The sequence below is a fragment of the Medicago truncatula genome, chromosome 2, assembly GCF_003473485.1.
Source record: "Medicago truncatula cultivar Jemalong A17 chromosome 2, MtrunA17r5.0-ANR, whole genome shotgun sequence".
Lineage (NCBI taxonomy): Eukaryota > Viridiplantae > Streptophyta > Magnoliopsida > Fabales > Fabaceae > Medicago > Medicago truncatula.
Window position 1 is genome coordinate 1020516 of NC_053043.1, and position 23765 is coordinate 1044280.

Genomic DNA, 23765 nt, shown 5'->3' on the forward strand with positions numbered 1-23765 from the left:
TAATTACAGTCATAAACAAGCTTAATAGATATATATAAATAAGCAAGTAGACAAGTGTTAACTAAATCATTTAAATATGGTTTTTCCTTAACTTAGTGATGCAGGGTAGAGAAACTACTACTTACTTAGTCTATATGTTTTCAAAAACTGAAAGTTGACATGTTGCAGAGGCCTTCAGGCATTGGGACAACTTTATTTCTATTTTCAGCGGCTCACATTCGCACTCGATTGTCATAGTTTGTAAATTTTGTGCATTTCTCAAAATATATTCTGCCAAAAAAAGCTAATTTTTCCAGCCTAAAAAGTCCTGAATAATGCAAGTTGTAAAGCATGAAGAAAGGCATTGTGGAACAAATTCTGGTTCCTCCCAACTTTCTTGATCATCTTCTCCATCCGACATTAACACGTTATACCCCTGTTAATAAAACAAAACATAAAGATGTGCTAAGAAAAGATAAACTGAATATGATTCTAAAAATTCAACAAACCTGACAAAGTTTGAGATTTTGAAGCTTAGGACATAGGTGGAGCACATGTATTACCGTACACCAATAATCGTGAACCTCCAAGTGGGTCAAATTATGAAAGATATAAATGTCATCATAAGGGAGCTGTAGCCGATTCACCTAAATAATGTAAAAAGACACACTATCAATTCAGGGCCAAGTTCTCAAAAGAAAATGCACATGTTTAACATTTCTACTGTGTTTTCCATCAATGTATTGTATTCAAAATTATGGTCTATGAAAATGGACACCGGATACAACACTTATATGTGTGTAAATTTTATGAAAAACGGAATCAATGAAAAAGATTGAGTAGCATGCATCGTATTCACATTAAAACATACATCTTCATTTGTGTACAATATTGTATCGATGCTCAGACACTTCGAATTAGTAAATGCTTTTGCCAGAAAATTACACCAAAATGCACTGATCTGTGCTCTATTCAATTTGGGAAAGCTTAAGTTTTTATACTCTTGAATGGTAAGACAATCTCTCGTATCTTGGAAGTGTATATCAGACGCTTCAAGGTCCTCAAGAATCGGACATCCGGCTAGAAGATAGACAAAATCATTAACTTCTGAAAACTTAATGTATACCAAATGAAGTGATTTGAGCGATGGAAGTTGAATTCCATTTGCTGAAAAAGAAAAACCCTTCACATTAAACCGACGGAGGGCGAGACTAACAAGTGTTCTGCAGGTGAAGATGCTAGTGGGCAATTTGGGAAGAAAATTATTATCAGTATCGAGATGAAGATGAAGATGGTTGAGTTTGCGTTGAACAACAAGGTTGATCCATTTAGTGACATTGGGAAAGCTGAGATGATGAGCAAGATTAGAGTTACTGTAATCAATGTGTAGGTGGAAAGTGTTGATGAAATTGGCGGCTTCTCAAGCGATTAAAACACGGAAAACACAAACTTGTTGAAAGTGTAAATGGATTGAATGTCATTTAAATTGATTTCGGGGAAAATTAGATTGGGAACATGATGCCATAGGTGAATCCATCTCTTTGATAGAATGCTTGTTGCAACTGATTCTTTGGTTGTGAGAAAAGAGAGAATGTGAATCAGAATCCCGTCTGGTAAATTGCTGATTCTATCCACCGCTGATGCTGATCTTGAAATTCTCCGTCGCACCATTTCTTGTTCTTCAAATAATTTGCAAGAACGGTTTCTTTTCTTGAGGAGGGTGAAGACTGAAGAGTAATGCTGACGTGGTAGAAAGTAAAGAAGGTAGGTGAAGTGATTGGGAGGGAAAACAAAGGGGATTGATTTGCTTGGGAAATAGGACATTATGGAAGGGTATTATAGGAAGTAACTATATAAGTGATGGAATCAGTTTTCATTAGGAAGGAGTACTATGGGCAGTTGAGCACACATAGGACATAGACCACTTGACAAATAAGCAATCAGGAATATACCAAGTTATATTTCAAATCTTTACCTACAAAATTAGGTAGAAAGTAGAAACTAAACATTACATTTACAGCACATAGAGAGCATGCAATTCCCTAACCGTTTATTCAATTCTTTCTTCAATCAAAACTCCGGAAGCAAAAATCAGAGCCAAATATGTGCCAGACTTGGTATAAAAATTAACATGCTGTCACATTTTTAATACAATCGAAAAAATATTAGAGCCAAATATGCACCAGAATCGACATAAAAATGAAGGCGCTTTAAAAATAGCCATTCTCCTCTTGAAGAAGCTTCTATTAACCTTAATCGATCTCTTCCCTTTTTTATCTGATTTGAAAGTGCTTAAGAGTTGAAAGACTCGAGTCATTAGTTCTTAACAAGGTTTTAATTGTCATTGCGATAACGGTCACGATTTCGTCACAATCTTTGATATCGCAGAGAATCGCAATCAAATGCAAATGGTCTCGCCTCAATAACGGACATGTTGGCGTAACGGAGACATAACAGACCTTGATGTTGTGGCATAGTTCGCGGTCACCGACCTTTGAAATTCAGTTCTGCAAGCTTCTCTCAAATCACAAATCATGTTAGTGCTGCATTTTATGAAGCAGTAGATTTACACACCTTTTCCTACCTACTAAACCACCCTTTATAATAACTTATTATTCCTTGCCCAGCTTAACTGCCTAGTAACCTATGACAACAAAACCAAATCTTCAAACAGATCATTTAGATCTAAGTCGTTTTCAGTGAGACAATCAACACATTATATACCTATCAAAAGACAAACACAGATCTCTTTGAGAAAACAACTACTTAGTTTCATCAATGAACAGGCCTTCTACATTGTGGTTATGCATCAAATATGAATTTAGCATACCGGTACTAACTAAATCATTTAAAGATCATTTTTCATGAACTTGTGCAACAAGACAAAGATAGTTCAAACCAGCAAGTTGCATGGTTGAAGCTAATTAAACGACAATCAGAATAGAGAAGCTACTACTTGACATGTTGCAGAGGCCTTCAAGCATGAGGACAGTTTTCTTTCTATTTCTCCTTTCCATTGTCTTCGGCTCCATACTTTCATGGTTTGTAAAATTCCCGCATTCTTCATAAATAAGTTTGAACATAATGCGGAACTTATCTCACTTGTGCACCATAAAATTTACCCTCCAAAAATAATTAAGTGTTGAACTCCCACGTCATTTCCCCACCTAATAATTCTCTCATATTTTTGGCTCTTCAAACAAGAAAACAACAGGTGGTTCACATATTCTAAAATTTCAAATCAAGAGACACATGAGAGATCGTGGAGATCGTTGAAGACACCTCTTTTATTCAAAGCTTCTCTTGTTTTGTGGGTGGTCTATCCTGCAATAGTGTCCCACGAAACACATATTTTTGAGGGAGCTTCACTTTTTCGAATAAGATTTAAAGCAAGTGAAATATTTTAGACCAAGTTTTCTTAGCCGATACAGTTTATAGTAGGATTTCCCACCAAAGCCATTCGATCTGTCCAAAGTCCAAGTCTGAAGTCCTTTTTCATTAGACCAGATTAACTATTTCCATAATTACTTTCAGCTCATGTACTAGTTCAGTTTTCTGTTGAGAAAATTTATTGGCCTGCTGCCATTGCCATATCAAAAATAGAACACAAAACAAAACAAAACAAAAAAGCTAAAGAAAAAATGGCTTGCTCGTTATTTCATATGGAGAACAGGAAAAAAACTTTAAAAAAAATCGTGCTCGCCTTTCCATTTGCAGAACACAAAGAATGTTCAAAAAAGGTCTGCAATAATATTTAACTATGGATAGACATATCAATTTTTTTGGTGATTGGGGCAGAAAAAAAAATTCTCAATTGCTAGTCTTTAAGGTTGAAAATATCCTTTCTTTCTCCTTCAAGTATCCCTCTAAGTTTCTCTCAAATTTTTCATGTTACTGATCGTGGAAACGGTGAATGAATAATGGAGAGTTGTTATAAATAATAATCCCTCTATTAACTCCTTCTCCAAAAAGTGGAACTAGAATGTGGAAAGTGGGACTCTATGTCAACTAGGAATGGAAGTTGCTATATATAGTGAGAATAAACTAGAGTTACTTAGTGGTAACTATAGTAGAAAGTTAGTTACGGAGTTAGTTACTCCAAATCACTATAAATAAGCCACACCTATGTACTATTCCATATCTTTTATACAATTGTTTCTTGGTAACGACTCCAAGAGAGAATTACACAATCTATCTTTCCATTGCATTTGATCTAGAACCATGGAATCCTTTGATTCATAACATGGTATCAGATCGCTATGGAAATAGCCATTTTGATCCAGTTTTTGATGAAGAAGATGATTCCGATGGTGATGAAGAAGATCTTGAAGCTTCCGCATCAGAAAATTCTTGTTCTTTTGCTTCGCAAGTTTCGATCGTTTTCGGCAGTTTCGACGATTCAGTTTCTACTCCTCCTCCTCCTTCACCATGGATCGCACCAGTCCTTGATGGATTCACCATCAATATCGGTGAAGTTCCTTGTTTTCTCGTTGATTCATGTTGCAGAAGTCGCAACTCTGCATTTGACGCTTCGGAAGAAAACCAGAAAACACCGATTTTTGATTCGGAGTTGATCGTTTCTGCCAAATCAACGAATTCGAACAATCGCGAATCTGATTTCCATGTTTCTGAAGCAGCATTCAAGCAATCGAAGCATCTCATCATCGATACTGTTATCACATGCTTTGGACCTGTTTACGGCGTTTGCTGTTTCACCGGAAAACAGGAACCAATCGCTTTTGCCGACAACAGCAAGATTCAGATTTTTCAGTTACATGACGAATTTATCTTCGATTTTGATCCCGGCAGAAGATTTGGTTCATGTTCGCTGTTCTTCGTTTTCAAGTTCTTCGATTCTGCTTGGTTCGGTTCAACACTGCGACGTCATTGAAGAAGCTCTTGAGAGCGAGGATGTATTGTTTCGAAATCTCAATTCAGAACTCTGACAGATCAAGAAATAGGATTGCATCATTTTGTTCTTCAATTTCAACGACTCATCATACAACAGCCAAAAGCGATTTTTCTTCCAATTGGTTTTGATTATCAGTCTCTAAGAATCGACGTTTCCGATGTGTTTGTGTGAATTGGAATTTCGTTTTTCCATTATTGTTGTTGAACGAAACTGATATGGTTTATAGAATCGCGTTTGCAGCCTTGGTTTGCAAAATCACTTTTGCAGAATCGCTTTGCATAGGCACGTTGCAGCATCGAGCTTTGCTTATGTTCTTCCCTGCAGAAGCGCGTTGTGAATAAGTTCCTTTGATTCAGATTTTGGAAAAAGTTGATTTTGGAAAAGTGCGTTTGACATAAGCTGTTTTTCGTTCAGAAACACGTTTGTAGTTTTTGAAGAGGAGAATCAACATTCTCATTCTTGGGCCTGAGCTTCATCTTCAGTCTATTGGGCTTTCTATGTTTTTCTATCTTTTAAGTAATTTGCTAGTTTACCCCCAATTTTACTTAGTTACTGCAGTATAGTTTCATCATAGTATTTTCATTGTATTTTCAAACTCAAATTGGTGAATTTCCCCATTTTAATTTCCTATTATTATTAGATAATGACAATACTAAATGGAAATCAGCCATATGCATGTACATCGTACATCAAGAAACTAGTACGTGGTGCAAACAAGTCAATATCTCTTCCTAAATAATAGGCAACATAGTCATTGCATATCATAGTCATTGCCTTAAAAATCTATAACAGAGCTTATACATATATATTCTCTTGGTTACCTAGGTGCCATCTTCTCCTTGTCTAATAAAATTAATTATCTTAACCCTACCACTTATTTATTGCCCACAATTTTTTTTTTTGAAAGAAAATTATTATTCCTATCTGTTTCCAAAATACGTTAAACTAAAATAGGGCATCCGTTAAATTTTAATTTTAACTGGACTAAATATCGAAAAAAAAATTATAAATAGATGCTATCACTTAAATACTTCTCAGACATAAATTATTTTATGTGGGTAAGATAAAATATCCGGGTCTTACATCATCAAATTGTTGTACAAATATCATTACTCTAAACGTTTGAAGCACCATTAAGATGTTTATTCCTTGCATGGCTTGTGAATCCTTCATTGGGCAACATCTTCACATCATTGAAATGTAATATCATTGAGAAAAACAAAATATTTCTCTGTTGAAATCACCACCAGCTAAAGCTGCACAGAAGAAAGGCATAAAACAAGTATTAAGATATTAACTAAAGCAAGTCAAGTGATCAGAGAACTCAATGAATTTATCAAGCGAGCAAAAGAATCTGAATCATCTGGTGCAACAACTAATGCTTTTAAAGATAATTAGAACTCAATGAATTTATCAAGTGAACAAAAGAATTTGAATCGTCAAACAAATCTTTTTGTCAGTTCCAACTATATCCAAGCAAACAAGAGAAAGGAAAGAATGGTCTATTATGCCAGATAAACTGCATGGAAAGGACAGAGAAAGTAAGTGAGACACCAACTTTTAAGATTTGTTTCAATCTTTGGGGCAAAAGCATTGGAAGAAAACAAGCATTTGCAGGTCAATCAGCTGAAAATTAACATGCAGCCACGTTTTTAACACCATTAAGAATTTGTTAGAGCCAAACATGTGCCAAGTTATGAACTTTGCTTGACAAGAGATCAAAACAGAGTGCTAAAAAGGTGCTAGAATACAAGCTACATTTTTTTTATAAAAAAATAATGAAAAAAGTATAGTAAGATAAGGATGGAAGAGTTTCCAACCCCTACTCCTCTTGAAGAAACGTCTATTAACCCTCACTAAGCACTTTTTGTCCTTTTTACTTTCTTCAAAAGTGCTAAAAAGTTGAAGGCCTAATCATAGGTTCCTAACAAGGTTTTAAACTGTTGTCATAGTTGTCTCGCAATCCTTTCTATTGCGTAGAATTGCGGTCAAATGCGGTTTCTGCGACCTCAATAATGGTCATGCTGCGATCACAGAAACATCACAAACCTTGATTTTGTGGCCCAGATCACAGTCACAGCCCTTAATCTAACACATTGGTTCTTAACACCCCAATCGTAAGCATCTCGCAAATCACAAGCCATCTAATTACAAAATTTTGCCGGGCTGTAAATTTTAAGCACCTTTTCCTGACTACTAAACTACCTTTTATAATAATTGAGTTTTCTTGTGCAGGATAACTACCTGGTAACCTATGACAACAAAACTAAATCTTCAAAAAGATCATTTAGATCTAAGTCCTTCATAGGGCTATCAAAACATTATATGGATTCAAAAGAAAGACATGAATTTCTTTTAGAAAACAACTACTAATTTATTCTTCGTGTGTGCCTCCTTCCCTGCGGTTATGCATTAAATCTGAATTTAGCATACAAGTGCCCAGAAAATGGATAAGAGTTGATCTATAATAAATAAGAGGCATAATAGAGAAACTACTACTTACATAGTCTATATGTTAGCATTAACTAAAAGTTGACATGTTGCAGAGGCTTTTGGGAATTGGGACAATATGCTTTTTTCACATTCACTCGAGATTGTCATGCATTGTAAAAAATTTGCATTCTTCAAAATATACTTTGCTATCATTCGTTTACTTGGTCGGATTAATGAGAACCGAAGAGTGCAAGTTCTAAGGTGTGATAAAAGGCATTGTGGAACAAATTCTGGGTCCACCCAATTTTCTTAATCATCTTCATTTCCCTTTGCCGCATATGACCCCTGTTTATTGTACACAAAATAAAACAAAACATAAAGCTTTTTTGTTAAGAAAAGATAACAGAGTATGATTCTTAAACTCAACAAACCGTGTAAAGTTTGAGATTTTGAAGCTTAGGGCAGTGGTGGAGAACTTGTACTACCAAACGCCACCTATTGCAGAGCTCCAAGTAGATCAAATTTTGAAAGATAGGAATATCATCATATGGGGGCTGAGGCTGAAAGACAGTCACAAATTAGGGTAATATTTCCGAAAGAAAAAGAAAATAAATCACATGCATTGTATTCATGATAAAACGGACCTGGTAGATGCTGCGGTACAACTTGAATGTATCTAAGCGCAGAGAGTTAGAAGTAGAAAGTGCTTTCAGCAGAAAACGGTAACACACACCCTTGACAGAGAAGTGATGGAGGTCAAGACTAACAAGGGTTCGGCAGGTGAAGATGGTAATAGGCAATTTTGGTAAGTAGCTATTATCATAATCATCCACGTCGAGATGGAGATCATAACCCAAACGGAGATTGAGACGAAGATACTTTAGTCTGCGTTGAACAACAAGGTTGACCCATTTGACAACATTGTGACAACTGCGCTTATACAAAAGATGAGGGTTATCGTACCCATAAAGAGGGTTACCGTTACGGAATTGAACGTCGAGGCAGAAACGGTTGATGAAATGAGAACCGCCGATAGCAGTGTCTGGAGAGACCAAAACAGAGTAAACAGAATCGATAAATTTTGAATTAGATTCAATGCTATCGATTTTGATGTTGTTGAAATCGATATTGGGAAGAGAGAGCCAAAGATTATTCCATCTCTTTGAAAGAATGCTTGTAGCAACTGCTTCTTTGGTGGATACAAGAGAGAGGATGTAGTGAAGAACATCGTCCGGTAACCTGCTGATCTTATCCGCCACTGCCAATGATGCTTTTGAACTTCTCCGTCTCCGTTTCTGTCGCTGCATTTCTCCTTTGGCGGTGAAGCGTAAACGAGACGAGGCTTTTGAGCCTCTCAATATAATAAAGGGTTAATGGTGTTTTACCTTAATATAAATCATTTTTTGTTTCCTCGTAAAATATTTTTTTTGATATTTTACAGAGGTAAAACACAAAAAATGATATATATTTCAGGGGGTAAAGCACCATTAAAATCAATTTTAAAAAAGTTGTGATTTTGACCCCTATGAAAAAATTGGCTTCATATTTATGGAAATATGCTATTTTGACCCTCTAACATAAGAGAAATATGATTTTTGTCCCTTTATCTTTTCAAAAAGTTGTGATTTTCGAACGAAATGGGCCAAAATTGTAATTTTTTTAATAGGGACCAAAATCACAACATTTTAAAACTTAAGGATCTAAAAGTGCAGTTTAGCCTATTTAAAAATAATAATTAAATAAGAACAACTTCACACAATATTAAATCAAAAGGAATGGTCCAACGTCTTAGCAAAAATAGATTATCTACCACTTGAATTTTGCTAGACTAATGAGGGATCTTGATTCCTATGATTGTATAATCAAGACACACTTATGATAGAATTTCAACTGCAGAGTGGACAGACTCTGACAGTGGCGGAGTCAGAAAAAAATGTCAGGGTGGGCCACTAAAATTAACTATTGAAAAATTGTTTAAAGTCTCGCAAATTAGACCTATAATTGAATTATTTAAATTTTTCGGATGGGCTACTACACCAATTTGCGGGAATTTGAATCAACCGAAACCTAAAACCGACATAAAATTGTATAAAATCTCTCAAAATAGACCTATAATTGAATTATTTAAATTTTCGGGTGGGCCACTACACCACTTTGCAGGAATTTGGATCAACCAAATCATAAAACCGACACAAAATTGTATAAAATCTCGCAAAATAGACCTATAATAATTGATTTTTTAATTTTTCTGGGTGGGCCGTGGCCCACCCCAGCCCATGAAGGGCTCCGCCACTGGACTCTGATGACTACACTTGTTCTAAAAGTTGGCAAACTAATTCACAGTGTATGCACTAAGAGCCTTGTTCACTAACAATAACTGTAGAGTGAGTGAGGCACAAGAATGAGAATACTATTACTGGTTGGAAAATTGGAAGCTGGTTCAATTCAAATCCAAAGACAATTTGCATATGAGATTCAATGGACAATAGAATAATCAATAGCAGAAGTAGGGATTATCCCATTTCCTGTGGTGTCTTGGGTTGAATTTTATTACTCCTCGTAGTTTATTCCTTCACTTGGAATGTTGGGGTGCGGACGCGAAATCAAAGATATTCAAGGAAGGACTTTGGTTAATTTTACACGCGATGATTTGGGTGACTTAGAGATTTCGTAATGATAGGATTTAGAGTGATAAAGTTAATGAGGTCGATGATATTGTTGAAGCAATTAAGGTCTTCATTTAAAAAAAATCTATTAATGAGGTCGATAAAATAATTGTATTTTTAAGACAAAGTTTCTATTAATGGATTTCATAGCCAATACCTTTAAGGCACGTGTTAACAAAACTCATTTCATCTTTCATAATTTCTACAATATCACCCCTGAAAATTATTCCATTTATGCTTAGTTTGTGCGTCAAGCCTTAACCCCGTGAAAAATACAGTACCAATTTGTAAAAATATTATTTAATTCTGTAAAATCAATAAATATTGAAGACTTATTTAATTTCAAACTTGAACAATGCATGCGCATGAGAACTAGCAAAATGTTTCCTTGTAGTCAAGGTGTTAGGGTTAAAGGAACTTGGAGTCTATCATCAATCTCGCTTCAATGATTAGTTGATTGCTCGGTTTTACTTGAAATGTTACTATTTGTCAAGGTGTTGAGGTTAAAGGAACTTATCAGATGGATTAAGGTAGGTGGCTATGCAGTAACATTGCAGAGGTGGGTCATGCCAGGGACAAACTCTTGACGCATGTGGTCGACAGTGAAAGGTTTGTTAGTCCGCGGGTTTCTTTCAACGCATCAGCCACTTGTTCGTGTGTTTTATGTGAAAATATATCCACACCATATAGCACTGCAGGTTCAAAGCTTCTCTTGTAAGTGCTCTATCATGCAATAGTCTCCAATCAAACACATTTTTATGGAGCTTCGCTTTTCCAAATAAGATTCAAGGCAAGTGAAATATTAGAATCCAAGTTTACTTGCCGCTGACCTGAAATGTACTAGTTCAGAATTCAAATTTGCAGAATTGCTTCCACCTCATGTACTAATTCGATTTCCTGTTGATAAAATTTGTTGGCCTGCTGCCACTGCCACCTCCGGATCCTATTTACAAAGAATCCATGTTCTGCAACTGTAGAATTCTTCTGCCTCGGTAGAGAAAATATGGTTGGGAATGATTACTTCAGAGTGTTACTACCTAGACATTTCTCTTTCAAAAATGATATTTGTTGATTATCTCTCAACTCATTGTTAACATTTGGCAGAGAACCAATGTGTCCCATTACGCATCAAAATTTTCTGCTTCTAGGACATCCCTCTGACAAAATTGAGGCTTGACCTACACATACTATTCTAATTTCTAACTAACCTAGTTGATATACCGCAACTCTGCCATTCCACCCTGCAAACACGTGATATTTAATTTTTTTTTTTTTTTATTAATAAATAAGCACTCAATTGAAGGTTACCTTCCGACACAGCTTGAGATGAACCACGTAAGCAACAAGCCATTGAAGCCAAAAAGAACTAATTAATGATAAGAAGCCTCTAATTATAACTTAATGATGGATATGATGATTGTTGTGTGTGTGATCATGAGTAATTACCTTATTACCACTTGGGTTGCACTAGACTTTATATGGGGGAACCCTGATTGTATCATCAGGGCACACTTATAGAATTTCAATTGCAGAGTGTATAGACTCTGGTGACCACACTTGTCCTGAAAGTAAACAAAGACTAATTCACACCAAATTATGCATTAAAGATCCTTGTTTGCCAACTAGGAAAGTAATGTTGCAGTGAATGAGGCAACCACTAACAACAAACAGTGCCACCAAGAGGCACAAGAATGAGAATGCTATTTCTTGTTGGAAAATTGGGAACTGGTTCAATTAATATCCAACAACAATGGGCATACGAGATTCGGCTTACTCGCAACAACCGGAATGGACAATAGAAGAATCAATAGCAGAAGTAGGGGCTATTCCATTTCTGGTAAACTTTTAAAATCTAAAAGATTCGAGAATCCAGGAACATGTTTTGACGGGTATTTTCAAACTATCTATCTATAACAAGATTTTGATCATGGCAGCTGGAGCATTTCACAACATATTTGAAGTACTTGAACCAGGAATGACTATGGAAGCAAGAAAAACTGTTACAGCAGAAATATTTAGATTATCTATGATAAATGATTGTAAAGTGCAAATTGGAGCAAGTTCTAAAGCAATGCTTTCTCTAGTTGGACTATTAAAAGAAAGTACATCGATTGGTAATAAGAGATACTGATACTGCATTATTCACTCTTGCTGCTTATGATCCTAAAAAGTTATGTATGGTAAAAGCTATATTGGTGAAAACAAAGTGTGTCACTCATGAAATTAAGCATGTCAAAATTTGACACGAGTGCAGAGGCAAATCCTATTCCATTTGACAAGATTTTAATAAAAATATCTAAAATCATCCATAAAACCATGCTTCATTGCAAAATCCTCAAGAGCTTATCTTTCACCAAGAAAGACTATACTGTTTCCAAAGGCCCGGATCTGCATGCAAAATAAAAAAAAATAATGTTAGATGTTAATTGAATTGCAGAAATTCAATAATTTTGATGGTAAATTTCCCATGTAAACTAGACATCCAACACAAACACAATATAATACTTGTTTCTCTAACTTTACAATTGTTCGGCGATTAAAGTAAAAACATAGTGATGTTACTTGGAACACAAATATATATAGGTGGACCGTTTTTGCTCTCGGTGCACCTTAGATGGAACCCTGATAACATTCTACATATATATATCAGACAAAAGTAAATGACCATTGATCATTGAGGGTGAGAACACTGCAGATATTAGCATTAGCCATTATGTAATGCCATAAACTATCGAGTCCTTGTTACTAGAAAAGTAAAACATGCTAGTTGTTGTAAATTAGACACATCTGAAGCTAACAGACACAGAAAAATGAAGAGGGAAGTAGAAACCAGAGAAACCACTCCACAAAGTTTAAAAGATTTGAGTAACATGTGGGACAACAAACTATGTCAACCAAAGAGTTGCTGGGCCACTCAAAACATCATATGCTATCTAAAGAAGTAACAGGCAGAATAGAGAAGCTACTACTTACATAGTCTATATGATACCATTAACTAAAAGTTGACATGTTGCAGAGGCTTTCGGACATTCAGACAATTTTCTTTTTTCACTTTCACTTGAGATTGTCATGGTTTGTAAAGAGTTTGCATTCTTCAAAATATATTTCCCTAACATAAGTTGACTTTGTGGACCTGCATTGTTTAGAATAGTGTAAGTTCTAAGGTGTGATAAAAAGCATTGTGGAACAAATTCTGGGTCCACCCAATTTTCTTGATTATCTTCAATTCCCATTGCCGCATATGACTCCTATATATTGAACACAGAATAAAACAAAACATAAGCATTTGTTAAGAAATGATAAACCAAATATGATTCTTAAACTTAACAAACCTCGTAAATTTTGAGATTTTGAAGCTTAGGGCAGTGGTGAAGAACTTGTAATATCAAATGCCAACTGTTGTGGAGCTCCAAGTATGTCAAATTATGAAAGATAGGAATATTTTCATATGGGGACTGAGGCTGACTGACCTATATTACATGGAAAGACACTAACAAATTAGGGCGAAATTTCCAAAAGAAAATAAATCACATTGTTACATTAGTGTATTGTATTCAATTCAGGACTACAAACGAAACACTGACACTGACACCCACCCTGACATGTTGATGCCAATAAAAGCATGAGAAAAGTTAAATTATTGAATGTAATCAAATGATTGGTGTCTGGTGTCTAATACCGACAACTTGTGTCGGTTGTCTGTGCTACATAGATTGAGGTAACATGCATTGTATTCATAATAAAACGGACCTGGTAGACATCGCGGGCTTGTGTGTACAACAAGAATGTATCTAAGCACAGAAAGTTAGAAGTGGAAAGTGCTTTCAGCGGAAAATAGCGACACATAGATTGAGTGATATCTGCTCTGATCAAATTGGGAAAGCTTAAGCTTTTGAACAGTTCAATGGTAAGAGAGTCATCCTCATCACAAGTCAAGTATATATCATACAATTTTATATTTTGAGTGATGGAAATCCAAATCCAATGGAAGAAAAAGAAAAACCCTTAACAGAGAAGTGACGGAGATCGAGACTAACAAGGGTTTTGCAGGTGAAGATGGCAATAGGCAATATGGGTACGATGCCATCATCAAGGTCCGAGTAATCCCACATGAAGATGGAGAAGAAGATGTTTGAGTCTGCGTTGAACAACAAGGTTGACCCATTTGACGAAATTCGGATAACTAAGATGATATGCAAAATGAGGGTTACCATATTCAATGTCGAGGGAGAAACTGTTGATGAAGTGAGAGCCGGTGGCGGCAGCGGTGTCTCGAGAGACCAAAACAGAGTAAACAGAATCGTTAAATCTTGAATTAGATTCACTGCTATAAACTTCGATGTCGGTGAAATCGATATTGTTAAGATAGCGCCAGAGATGACTCAATCTCTTTGAAAGAATGCTTGTTGCAACAGCTTCTTTGGTGGTGAAAAGTGAGAGAATGTGGCAAAGAACATCCTCCGGTAAACCGCTGATCTTATCGGCGGTCGCCGCTGCTTTTGAACTTCTCCTTTGCGCCATTTCTCCTTCTTCTTCAAACAATTACGGCGGGTAAGTTGTAAATGAGCTTTTGGCTCTCAAATTTTGGGTAAGCCGTGAATGAGGTTTTGGCTCTTAGTTTGTGTATATATTGTATTTATATATAAAAATACATTTAAACTTAGACCGGTCAAGACCTTAGCTAATTAGATCATCGGATAGACTAATTGATCACTGGTACGATTGTATAACGACCTAATAAAAAAAAAATCTATAACATTTATAATAAAGGGTTAAATATGTTTTTGGTTTTTATAAAATTGAAAACTTCTAAATTTAATACTTACTTAATTTTAATAAAATCTGGTTCTCACATCGTCGTCGTTCATGAGCTTCATCCGGCAAAATTAAAAATTTAAGTACGATAGGAACCGAGTGCAATGGAAGAATTAGTTTTCTCTACTCAAAGTGATCACAACCTTCAAGCCGCCACCAAAAAACCGCCTGATCCACAATAGCCTCCAACCCCAAAGATCTCTTTCCGCGACAAACTCCTAGGCCCCTCCCAAGAAACCCTAATCCGAGAAAAAGAGGACATGATCGAACAAAAGCTTGTCCGTATCGAACATGAGAATGGAAATCGTCTTCTACCCAAGGTTCATCTCGAACAATCAATCTTTCAACAACTATGTACGACATGGAAGGATGCAATTTGTCGTCAAGCTGCTAGGGAAAAACCTCGGCTACCACGCTATGAGGGAACGATTACAAAAAACTTGGAGAACCCAAGGAGGTTTTGAAATCATGGACAATGATAACGGATTCTATATGGTGAAATTCGATGAAGCTGCAGACAAAGAAAAGGTCATCACCGGAGGCCCTTGGTTAATATTCGACCATTGTCTCGCAGTCACACACTGGACGCCATAATTTGCATCTCCAAATGCTAAGGTGGACAAAACAATCGTTTGGGTGAGATATCCAGGGTTGAACCTAGTTTACTATGATGAGAGCTTTCTCTTAGCTATGGCTTCTGCTCTTGGTCGCCCCATTAAGGTTGATAGAAACACACTGAAAATTGAACGAGGTAAATTCGCAAGAGTTTGTGTTGAGATTGATCTGACTATGCCGGTCGTAGGAAAGATTTGGGTAAACGGACATTGGTACAAAGTCCAGTACGAGGGTCTCCACCTAATTTGCACCAGTTGCGGTTGTTACGGGCACTTTGGACGGAACTGCACCACCACACCTCCGACTAAGCCAGCCGCAGTCAACCACCATGAGGAGTATATCCAAACGCAACAACCAAGGCCTACCATCATGTAAAGAGATGAAGATCATATGTTAAATGAATAAGATAAAGAAGTTTGATGTTTTGGAGATGAAAACGATAAAAAATGATAAATTGTTAACCAGATGCCACCATATCCGAGGTTGGATCCAATATCTACATTTTTATGTGAGTCTATAATGATTTTACCATTTCATCTTTTTTTCTTTGGTATAGTAGCCTAGTGGCCAGAGCTCACACAATTAAATGTGTAGAAGTAGAGTGTCTGAGGTTCGAACCCTGACCCTTGCATAAATTATGCAATATCTCTACAAACTGAGTTTCGCGAAGCTCACGGAACGCATTTCATCTTTCTATATAACAAAATAAAAAAGACTTATGGATTATATTTGTCAAAAAGAAAAAAGATTATTGAGCCGCCTCATGCATATTCACCTACTGCCTGACGTTTTTGTTAAACCTGCCGAGAAAGTTCTGATCCTCTTTACTCAACAATCCCCACATCAAAATCATAAACGTTAAAATGATGTCTAAGTTGTCAAATCAATTATTAGAAACATTGATTGATTAAAAGAAGACAAAATAACGTTTTCGATTGGGGGAGGGTAGGAATTCAAACTATTTGCGGGAATGGTAATATTTCAGTTTCTTAAACTTAAATCTCACTTTCATACTTTAAACAGTATATTGCTCACATTCGAAAACGGTTTTACTATTAACCAAAAATAGCAGTACATTAGTTTTCAAACATTTATCAAATTCAATCACTAAAATTTAAAATTGTTATTGTCAAATTCATTCTTATATAAAAAACTACTGAAAACTTTATATGCTTTTAGTAGACTAACGTAGTAAAACTTATCAAACAACCAGTGGTTATGACACGTTCAAATTAATTTTATTTTATGATTAATGGTACTATTTTATCTTAAAATTTTATTAATCAAGGGTTTATTTGCTAATAATTCAAAAATTGTATGATATTCTTCCGCCCTCAGTCATTCCACATCAACAACCAAACCCCACCAACTCTTTAAATAAATAAACAAATCTCCCTCCTCTGTCCCTCTCATATTGTATTTACATCACAACAAGAAAGAAATAAACAATAAAAGATCCCTTTGAGTTTGTTCTCAAAAGCCCATTAATTTGGCCAAAAGCAACCGATTGAAGAATCTACACAACATGTCGTGATCTTCCACAGTTAACCTCGTACCTCCACTGGTCATACGATGAAACAAGTGGCAAATTAGACATAGCATACATACATACTGGAATAACTGCAACAAATAGGTGGGTTGCTTGGGCCATCAATCCAAGCAGCAATCTTGACCCGGCCATGATCGGAGCACAAGCTTTGGTGGCTATTCCACAAGCCAGTGGAAGCCCAAAAGCCTATACTTCAAACATTGTAGACACAAGCACACGGTTGCAAGAAGGAACCATTAGTTATCCTGTTTCTGGGTTGTCTGCCACATATCAGAATAACAAGGTTACTATTTTTGCTACTTTGACCCTTCCAAATGGAACAACCTCTTTGGTTCATGTATGGCAAGATGGAGTTCTCTCTTCTGATTCTACTCCTCAAGAACATAGCCATGAATCTTCTCACCAAAACTCTAAGGAAGTCTTGGATCTTGTTTCTGGTACCTCCCAAGCTGCAAGTGGGATTGGTTCGCGTCAAAGAAGAAGAAATGTAAGTTCATACATTTAATTGATATGCACTAAAATAAGAATTTTTACTCATAACTGCTTGATCATTAGAAATATTTGACTTTTAATCAAATCTACGTTAAAAATCATACATATGAATAAAAATTCTTAAGAGTATTATTACGCAGCTTCCATTGTGGTCATAATGTAACTGCAGAGGACCATATCGTAGCCCTAGAACTTTATTTAAAATCTTACTTATCTAAACTTAATTTTCAACTCCATATGAATGCATAATCTTGTTTGGTATCTACGTGACACCAATACTTTAAATTTGAGGTGTTTTCAACATCCAACACGTGTTAGTGTAGTCCGACCAACACTAACACAACACTTACATATCTGGCTTCAGATTCTTGTTTGATTGGTCTTTGAATTTAAATTATTGTAATTCTTAATTTTCAGACACATGGAGTACTAAATGCTATTAGTTGGGGAATCTTGATGCCAACGGGAGCAGTAATAGCAAGGTATTTGAAGGTGTTCAAATCTGCAGACCCTGCTTGGTTCTATCTTCACATAACTTGTCAAGTCTCTGCCTACATAGTTGGATTATCTGGTTTTGGTACTGGTCTCAAACTCGGTAGTGATTCAGAGGGTATTACATACGACACTCATAGAGCACTTGCTATTGTTCTTGTAACCTTGGCAACTCTTCAAGTGTTTGCTCTATTTTTGAGGCCAAACAAAGACCATAAGTTGAGATTTTACTGGAATATCTACCACCACGTTGTAGGGTATGTTACCATAAGCATTAGCATTGTAAACGTTTTCAAAGGGTTTGAAGCGTTGGGAGATTTTGTAGGGGATCGTTACAAGAACTGGAAGCATGCTTACATTGGTATTATTGGTGCTTTGGGGGGCATTGCTGTCCTTTTGGAAGCTTACACGTGGATGGTATGCATGAAGAGGAAGAAAGCAGATAACAAGACTTCAGATGGTGTTAATGGAGCAAATGGCCATGGTTCTTCTACCCTTTAAGCCATAGCCATAGTAAGTATAGGAATGATGTGTAGAAAGATTACATTGGATTTTTTCTGTTATTTTGTGTCTTTTACTTTTAGACCCCTTTGTATATTTTGGGTACTCCAGCTTCTTCTTAAGAGTCTTAGTTTTGACTTTTAGGGGTGTGCTTTTTGTGTGTGTACTATACATTGTATCACTTTCTATTTCTTCATATTTGTATGTATTTATTGTTTAGTTATGTTTTACTCTTCCTACATTCCTTGAAGTTTCAAATATCATTATTGTAACACCTGAAAAATTTGCTGCAAAATGCTGGAAAAAGTAAAGGATCAAGCTCCATTCTAGAATACCAAAAATAATATTCTCTAGTTAAGAACAAAGGTGTCTAAATAAAGTACCTTGCGGATCAATCATAACTCCAGCCAGGGCCACATTACTGATGGGAAGGAAATGACCATGCCAATGACATATCTTATTATTACAATGGCCATTATTTACGTGGGATGGGAAACTGATACCAAGGACCTCCAAAGCCATGTTCAAAGCATACATACAGCCTTCCACGTGCAATTCTGCAAAGGTTCAACACTCAGAGAGACTCTCCTAGTGAGAAAATTCCCATCCTCAGTATATCAGTTCTGCACAGCAGAATACTTGTATGGCAGCCTTTCTTAATGGTTTCATGTATGATGATCCAGAAAATAAAGCTCGTAATTCAAAAGCTCATGTTAGAATTACTGAATTGAACATACAAGCAACGACAAATGATGTGCAATGCTCATCGTGACAGAAGGTAATCAGGAAAACATAAACGAAGATGTCTAACTGGCTGAAACTATCAAGCAACGTGCTTCTTCTTGATACTGTCATTTGGTCTCTCTTTGAATCCAGCTATACCCCGAAGGTTTTTTCATTCCCTTTTTACTCATCAACTTCTTAACTTCTTCTGCACACTCCCATTTATCATTTGATGCATAAGTGTTTGCTAGAAGAACATAATTTCCAGAATCTGTAGGGTCAATCTCAAAGAGATGTCTGGCAGCAATCTCACCCAATTCCACATTGCCATAAACCCGGCAAGCTGCTAATAAAGAACCCCAAGTTGTTGCATCAGCACTAGTTGAATTCTCCTTTATGAGACTGTATGCTTTTTCCAATTGCCCGGCCCTACCAAGAAGATCAACCATGCAAGTATAATGCTCGGGTAAGGGCTCAATACCATACATCTCAGTCATAATCTGAAAAAACCTACAACCTTCCTCAATTAGACCTGAAGTGCTACATGCATTGAGGACCCCAACAAATGTAACTTGGTTTGGCTTTAAACCTTCCTGCTGCATCTTCAAGAAAAGATCTATAGCATCTTGTGATTTCCCGTGCTCAGCAAAAGCTGCAATCATTGCACTGTAAGTATACAAATCTCTGTTTCTCATTATATTGAACTCCCTCCATGCCAAGTCTATATTTCCACACTTTGATTGCATGTGGATCAGTGCATTGGAAACAATATGTGTCTTTTCTGAGATAAAAGAACAATCAAACAAAAGGACAAAGGTTAGTGCCAAACATATTACCTAAAACGAACATAATAATAGACCACCAAAGAAAAAGAAAGAAATAATAAGAAAGGACTTACCACAAAAACCCTCCTCGATATTGTATGTTAGCGAGTTAGACATTCTAATGTCCCTAAGTTGAGCACAAGCTGATATGGCACCCACCATTGCCACATCAGTGACTTTAATCTTTGCTCGTCTCATTTTCTCATACATCTCTATAGCTTCCCTAGCATGTCCATTTTGGGCATAACAAGCCAGCAATGCCGCACAAGTTGATGGATTCCATGGCACTGTTATTTCATCAAATATCCTTCTGGCTTCACTCACATTCCCCAACTTCCCATACCCAGCTATCATTGCAACCCACGTGACCTCGTCCTTGCCATTCATGACATCATACAATTCCATGGCAGCTTTCATGTCTCCATAGTTTGCATACCCAGCAACCATAGTAGTCCAAGTAAAAGAATTCCTTTCCCCCATGTTATCAAACAGAAACCTTGCATCAACCATTCTCCCCGCCTTGGCATACCCACAAATCATAGCTGTCCATGCAACAACATCTCTGTCAACAATTCCATCAAACACGTCACGTGCATCACATACATGGCCACATTTTGCATACATGTCCAGTAAAGCAGTTTGCACAATCTTGTTTCCAAGAAACCCCGACTGAACCAACCTTGCATGAACTTGTTTCCCTTCGAACCCAGCAGGGACACGCCCACAAGCATTGAGAACCAAAGAGAATGTGAAACCAGACGGCAAAATCCCTTTTTGGTGCATTCTAGCGAAGGTGGAAATGCAATGGCAAAAATGAGTGTGATGGGAAAGGAATGCGCGAATGAGAGAAGTCCAAATGAAGCAATTGGAGCAGTTTGGCATTGTATCAAACAGTTTGTGGGCATAGTAAAGATTGGATTTTTCAGCACTGAAGTGGAGAACCCGAAATAGCAGACGATTAAAAAAGTGATGAGGTGCGTTTTGAGGGAGGTGTTTGAGAAAAAGTGCATGGATTTGTTTAAGATGAGAAATGTTTTTGGCATTGTTGAGGAATTGGTTTAAAGGAAGAATAGAGAATGTTGAAGTGGTGATACTCATTTTGAGTTCAACACTCTAAGTTGAATTAAAAAACAAAAAACTGCACAAGCCAAGTCATGAGTGTAGTTTAGAAGAAAACACAACTAATCATTGATGATTTAAATTGTACAGTTTTATTTGCAAGACATGTAAACTTCTGAGTTCTGAGAGACTCAGATACCCTCTGAATAAGCAACTGCAAAACGAAAAAGTGAAAAAGAAAAAAATAAAAACTTAGTTAAAGCCTCAGAAATGCAGAATATTATAAGGCATAAAAGCCATAAAAAAATGTGTGTCTCATGGCCGTCCAAAGAAGTAAAGGCAGCAATGCTACTCTACAAGGAGATGGAATATGAGACAAGCACCAACGGAGGAACTCTCTCAGAAGAGAGAAGACCGTCGACGTCGATAAACATCATTATGCAACGTTTACTTCGAGTTATACAAACCCTAAACCAGTTTGCCCCCTTTCAAGTTAGAGATTTGGATTAAAATCTCCCGTCACTAAAACACTTAAAAACATGCTAAAGTGTACTTTTCCCCCCTAACTTTTAAAAACTTGCAATTTTGGCCCCTAAATACCAAAATTATAATTTAACCCCTCTAAGATTTAGCCCCATTGCAACTTTGGTCATTTTGACCTAGTCAACGCTGATTTGGCATGCCACATGTGTATTTTTAAATTTTTTTTTTAAAAGCCACATAATCATTTACTAAATTAAAAAAATGAAAAAAGAAATTGAAAAATAAAAAAAAAATCATAATTTTTAAAAAAAAAAATAATAGAAAAGGAAAATGAAAAAAGAAACATGATTCATGAAAAGAAGAAAGAATCGTGGAGAAAGAAAAGGAAAGAAATAGAAAAGGAAAAGAAAAAAGAGAAAAAAAAATGTGATTCATGGAAAGAAGAAACGATCACTGAGAAATAAATAATCATGGAAAAATTCAGAAACCCATAGATTGAAAAGATAACAGAAAACAAGATGCAATAACCTAGCCTCAAAATCCAATCCAATCCAATTCAATCCTTCTTGAATTTTCAATCTTTTTGTTCTTCTTTTTGAATCGATTCGATATGAAAATTAAAACCAATTAGAGAATTGGTTTCAAGATTTCAAGCAAGGGATGAAAACCATAAATCGAACAGGGTCAAAGAAGCTTGGAGAATCGCTCCTCTTGCGACACCGGCATCGACGTCGTAAAGAAGCTTGGAGAATTGTTGCTTTCTGATCTGTTATGGGGTGTTTGTTTTTTATGCTTTCGATGGTGAATGTTATTGAGATAAGATTGTGGATGTTGACTTGTGGGAGTAAATCTGCAGCTATGTTGTTGTTGTTATGGCTATTCTTGTTTCTTCTGTTGTTGTGGTTTATATTTCAACTGCTATTTATGCCTTTACACACTAGATTTGGAATTGAAATCATTTTTGATTGTTATGTTTTTTGATGAATTGAAATCATGTTTGATTGTTATGTTTTTTGATATATGAAATGGATTGAATTGGATTTAGGAAAGAAGAAATTCTGGGTGTTTTTTTAAGAAGAAATGTGTCATTCTTTTTCATGGAAAGAAGAAGAATCGTTTATTCCTTTTTTATTTTCCTTTTCTATTATTTTTTTTTTTAAATTCTGATTTTTTTTTTATTTTTCAATTTCTTTTTTCATTTTTTTAATTTAATAAATGATTATGTGACTTTAAAAAAAAAAAAATTAAAAAATACACATGTGGCATGCCAAATCAGAGTTGACTAGGTCAAAAGTGGTCAAAAGGACCAAAGTTGCAATTGGCTAAATCTTAGGGGGGCTAAATTGTGGTTTTGGTACGTAGGGGGCCAAAATTGCATGTTTTTGAAAGTTAAGGGGGGAAAAGTGCACTTTAGCCCCGTCACTAAAACACTTAAAAAAATCATAGACCACTGGCACCAGTTTTATAGATACTTTCTGAAGCTCTTGCTGCCGCCTCCAAAACAGAGACACCGGTTCCACACCCATGGGCTTTTGCTCCAACGACCCAGGCCCAATGCAAGGTCTCATGACACTTTTTGGCTTAACTTTTCCCACCCTATCATCTACTCGCGTGCCTTACTCTTTTTTAGGCATTTTTGGATTTTAGAATCCGAATTAAAATGAACTATTTTTTTTGTGTTGTATTTGATAGCAAATGTTTCTACTGTCCGCATTACAATCCTCACATAAACTGCAAAGCAATTGTATGGATTGTATGAATGATCAATGAGGATGGTGATACGTCGCAAAGAAGCGGGGTCTGTCTGGGTGTGAGGTTGGTTTGTCTTGGTGTAAGGTTGACCATCAAGGTCTCTTTCGCTCTAGAAAGGAAACAAACATTACTACGCCCCCCTCCTCCCACCGTCCTTTTCTCCTTCCCCCTCCATCTTCTTGCACCGCATGCTTTGCTTTAGGTTTTTAATAGATTAACATTAGGTTTGAATATTTTATGTAATTAGTTTAAGCTTAAGCTTAAACATTATTTTATTGTAAATGTATTGATATATTAATAAAATGTAAGATTTTGTGTTGTATAATTTTGTCATTTTAATTTTGTTTATATTTACAATTATTATATGTTTTTGTCATTTATATTTATGTCATTGAAATAATTTAAACCACCGTCTATTTGCGACTCAGCATATGGAACGACACATCAGTCTCGTTTGCCATGTCATCATC

At 36.1% G+C, this 23765-nt stretch overlaps 4 protein-coding genes across 4 annotated transcripts; 1 reads left to right on the plus strand and 3 right to left on the minus strand.

Moving 5' to 3' along the window:
• Window positions 1-5915: 5915 nt before the first annotated feature.
• Window positions 5916-8668, minus strand: LOC11424209 (F-box/FBD/LRR-repeat protein At1g16930). The gene is made up of 4 exons (XM_024776274.2): window positions 7969-8668; window positions 7756-7884; window positions 7395-7669; window positions 5916-6147 (listed from the first exon to the last, which is right to left on the minus strand). The coding sequence occupies exons 1-3, from the start codon at window positions 8629-8631 to the stop codon at window positions 7634-7636; spliced, it is 828 nt and encodes a 275-aa protein (XP_024632042.1). The 5' UTR covers window positions 8632-8668; the 3' UTR covers window positions 5916-6147; window positions 7395-7633.
• A 3306-nt stretch (window positions 8669-11974) lies between these two features.
• Window positions 11975-13941, minus strand: LOC11425125 (putative FBD-associated F-box protein At3g50710). The gene is made up of 4 exons (XM_024776295.2): window positions 13741-13941; window positions 13323-13460; window positions 12964-13238; window positions 11975-12378 (listed from the first exon to the last, which is right to left on the minus strand). Exons 1-3 carry the CDS (start codon window positions 13834-13836, stop codon window positions 12969-12971), a joined length of 504 nt encoding a protein of 167 aa, XP_024632063.1. The 5' UTR covers window positions 13837-13941; the 3' UTR covers window positions 11975-12378; window positions 12964-12968.
• Window positions 13942-16761: 2820 nt separating this feature from the next.
• On the minus strand, window positions 16762-21756 carry LOC11423578 (putative pentatricopeptide repeat-containing protein At5g37570). Its single transcript, XM_024776721.2, has 3 exons — window positions 20076-21756; window positions 18838-19958; window positions 16762-17418 (listed from the first exon to the last, which is right to left on the minus strand). Exons 1-2 carry the CDS (start codon window positions 21097-21099, stop codon window positions 19306-19308), a joined length of 1677 nt encoding a protein of 558 aa, XP_024632489.1. The 5' UTR covers window positions 21100-21756; the 3' UTR covers window positions 16762-17418; window positions 18838-19305.
• LOC112419288 (cytochrome b561 and DOMON domain-containing protein At4g17280) lies at window positions 17063-18677 on the plus strand. The gene is made up of 2 exons (XM_024776722.2): window positions 17063-17456; window positions 17879-18677. Exons 1-2 carry the CDS (start codon window positions 17100-17102, stop codon window positions 18452-18454), a joined length of 933 nt encoding a protein of 310 aa, XP_024632490.1. The 5' UTR covers window positions 17063-17099; the 3' UTR covers window positions 18455-18677.
• Window positions 21757-23765: the final 2009 nt, after the last annotated feature.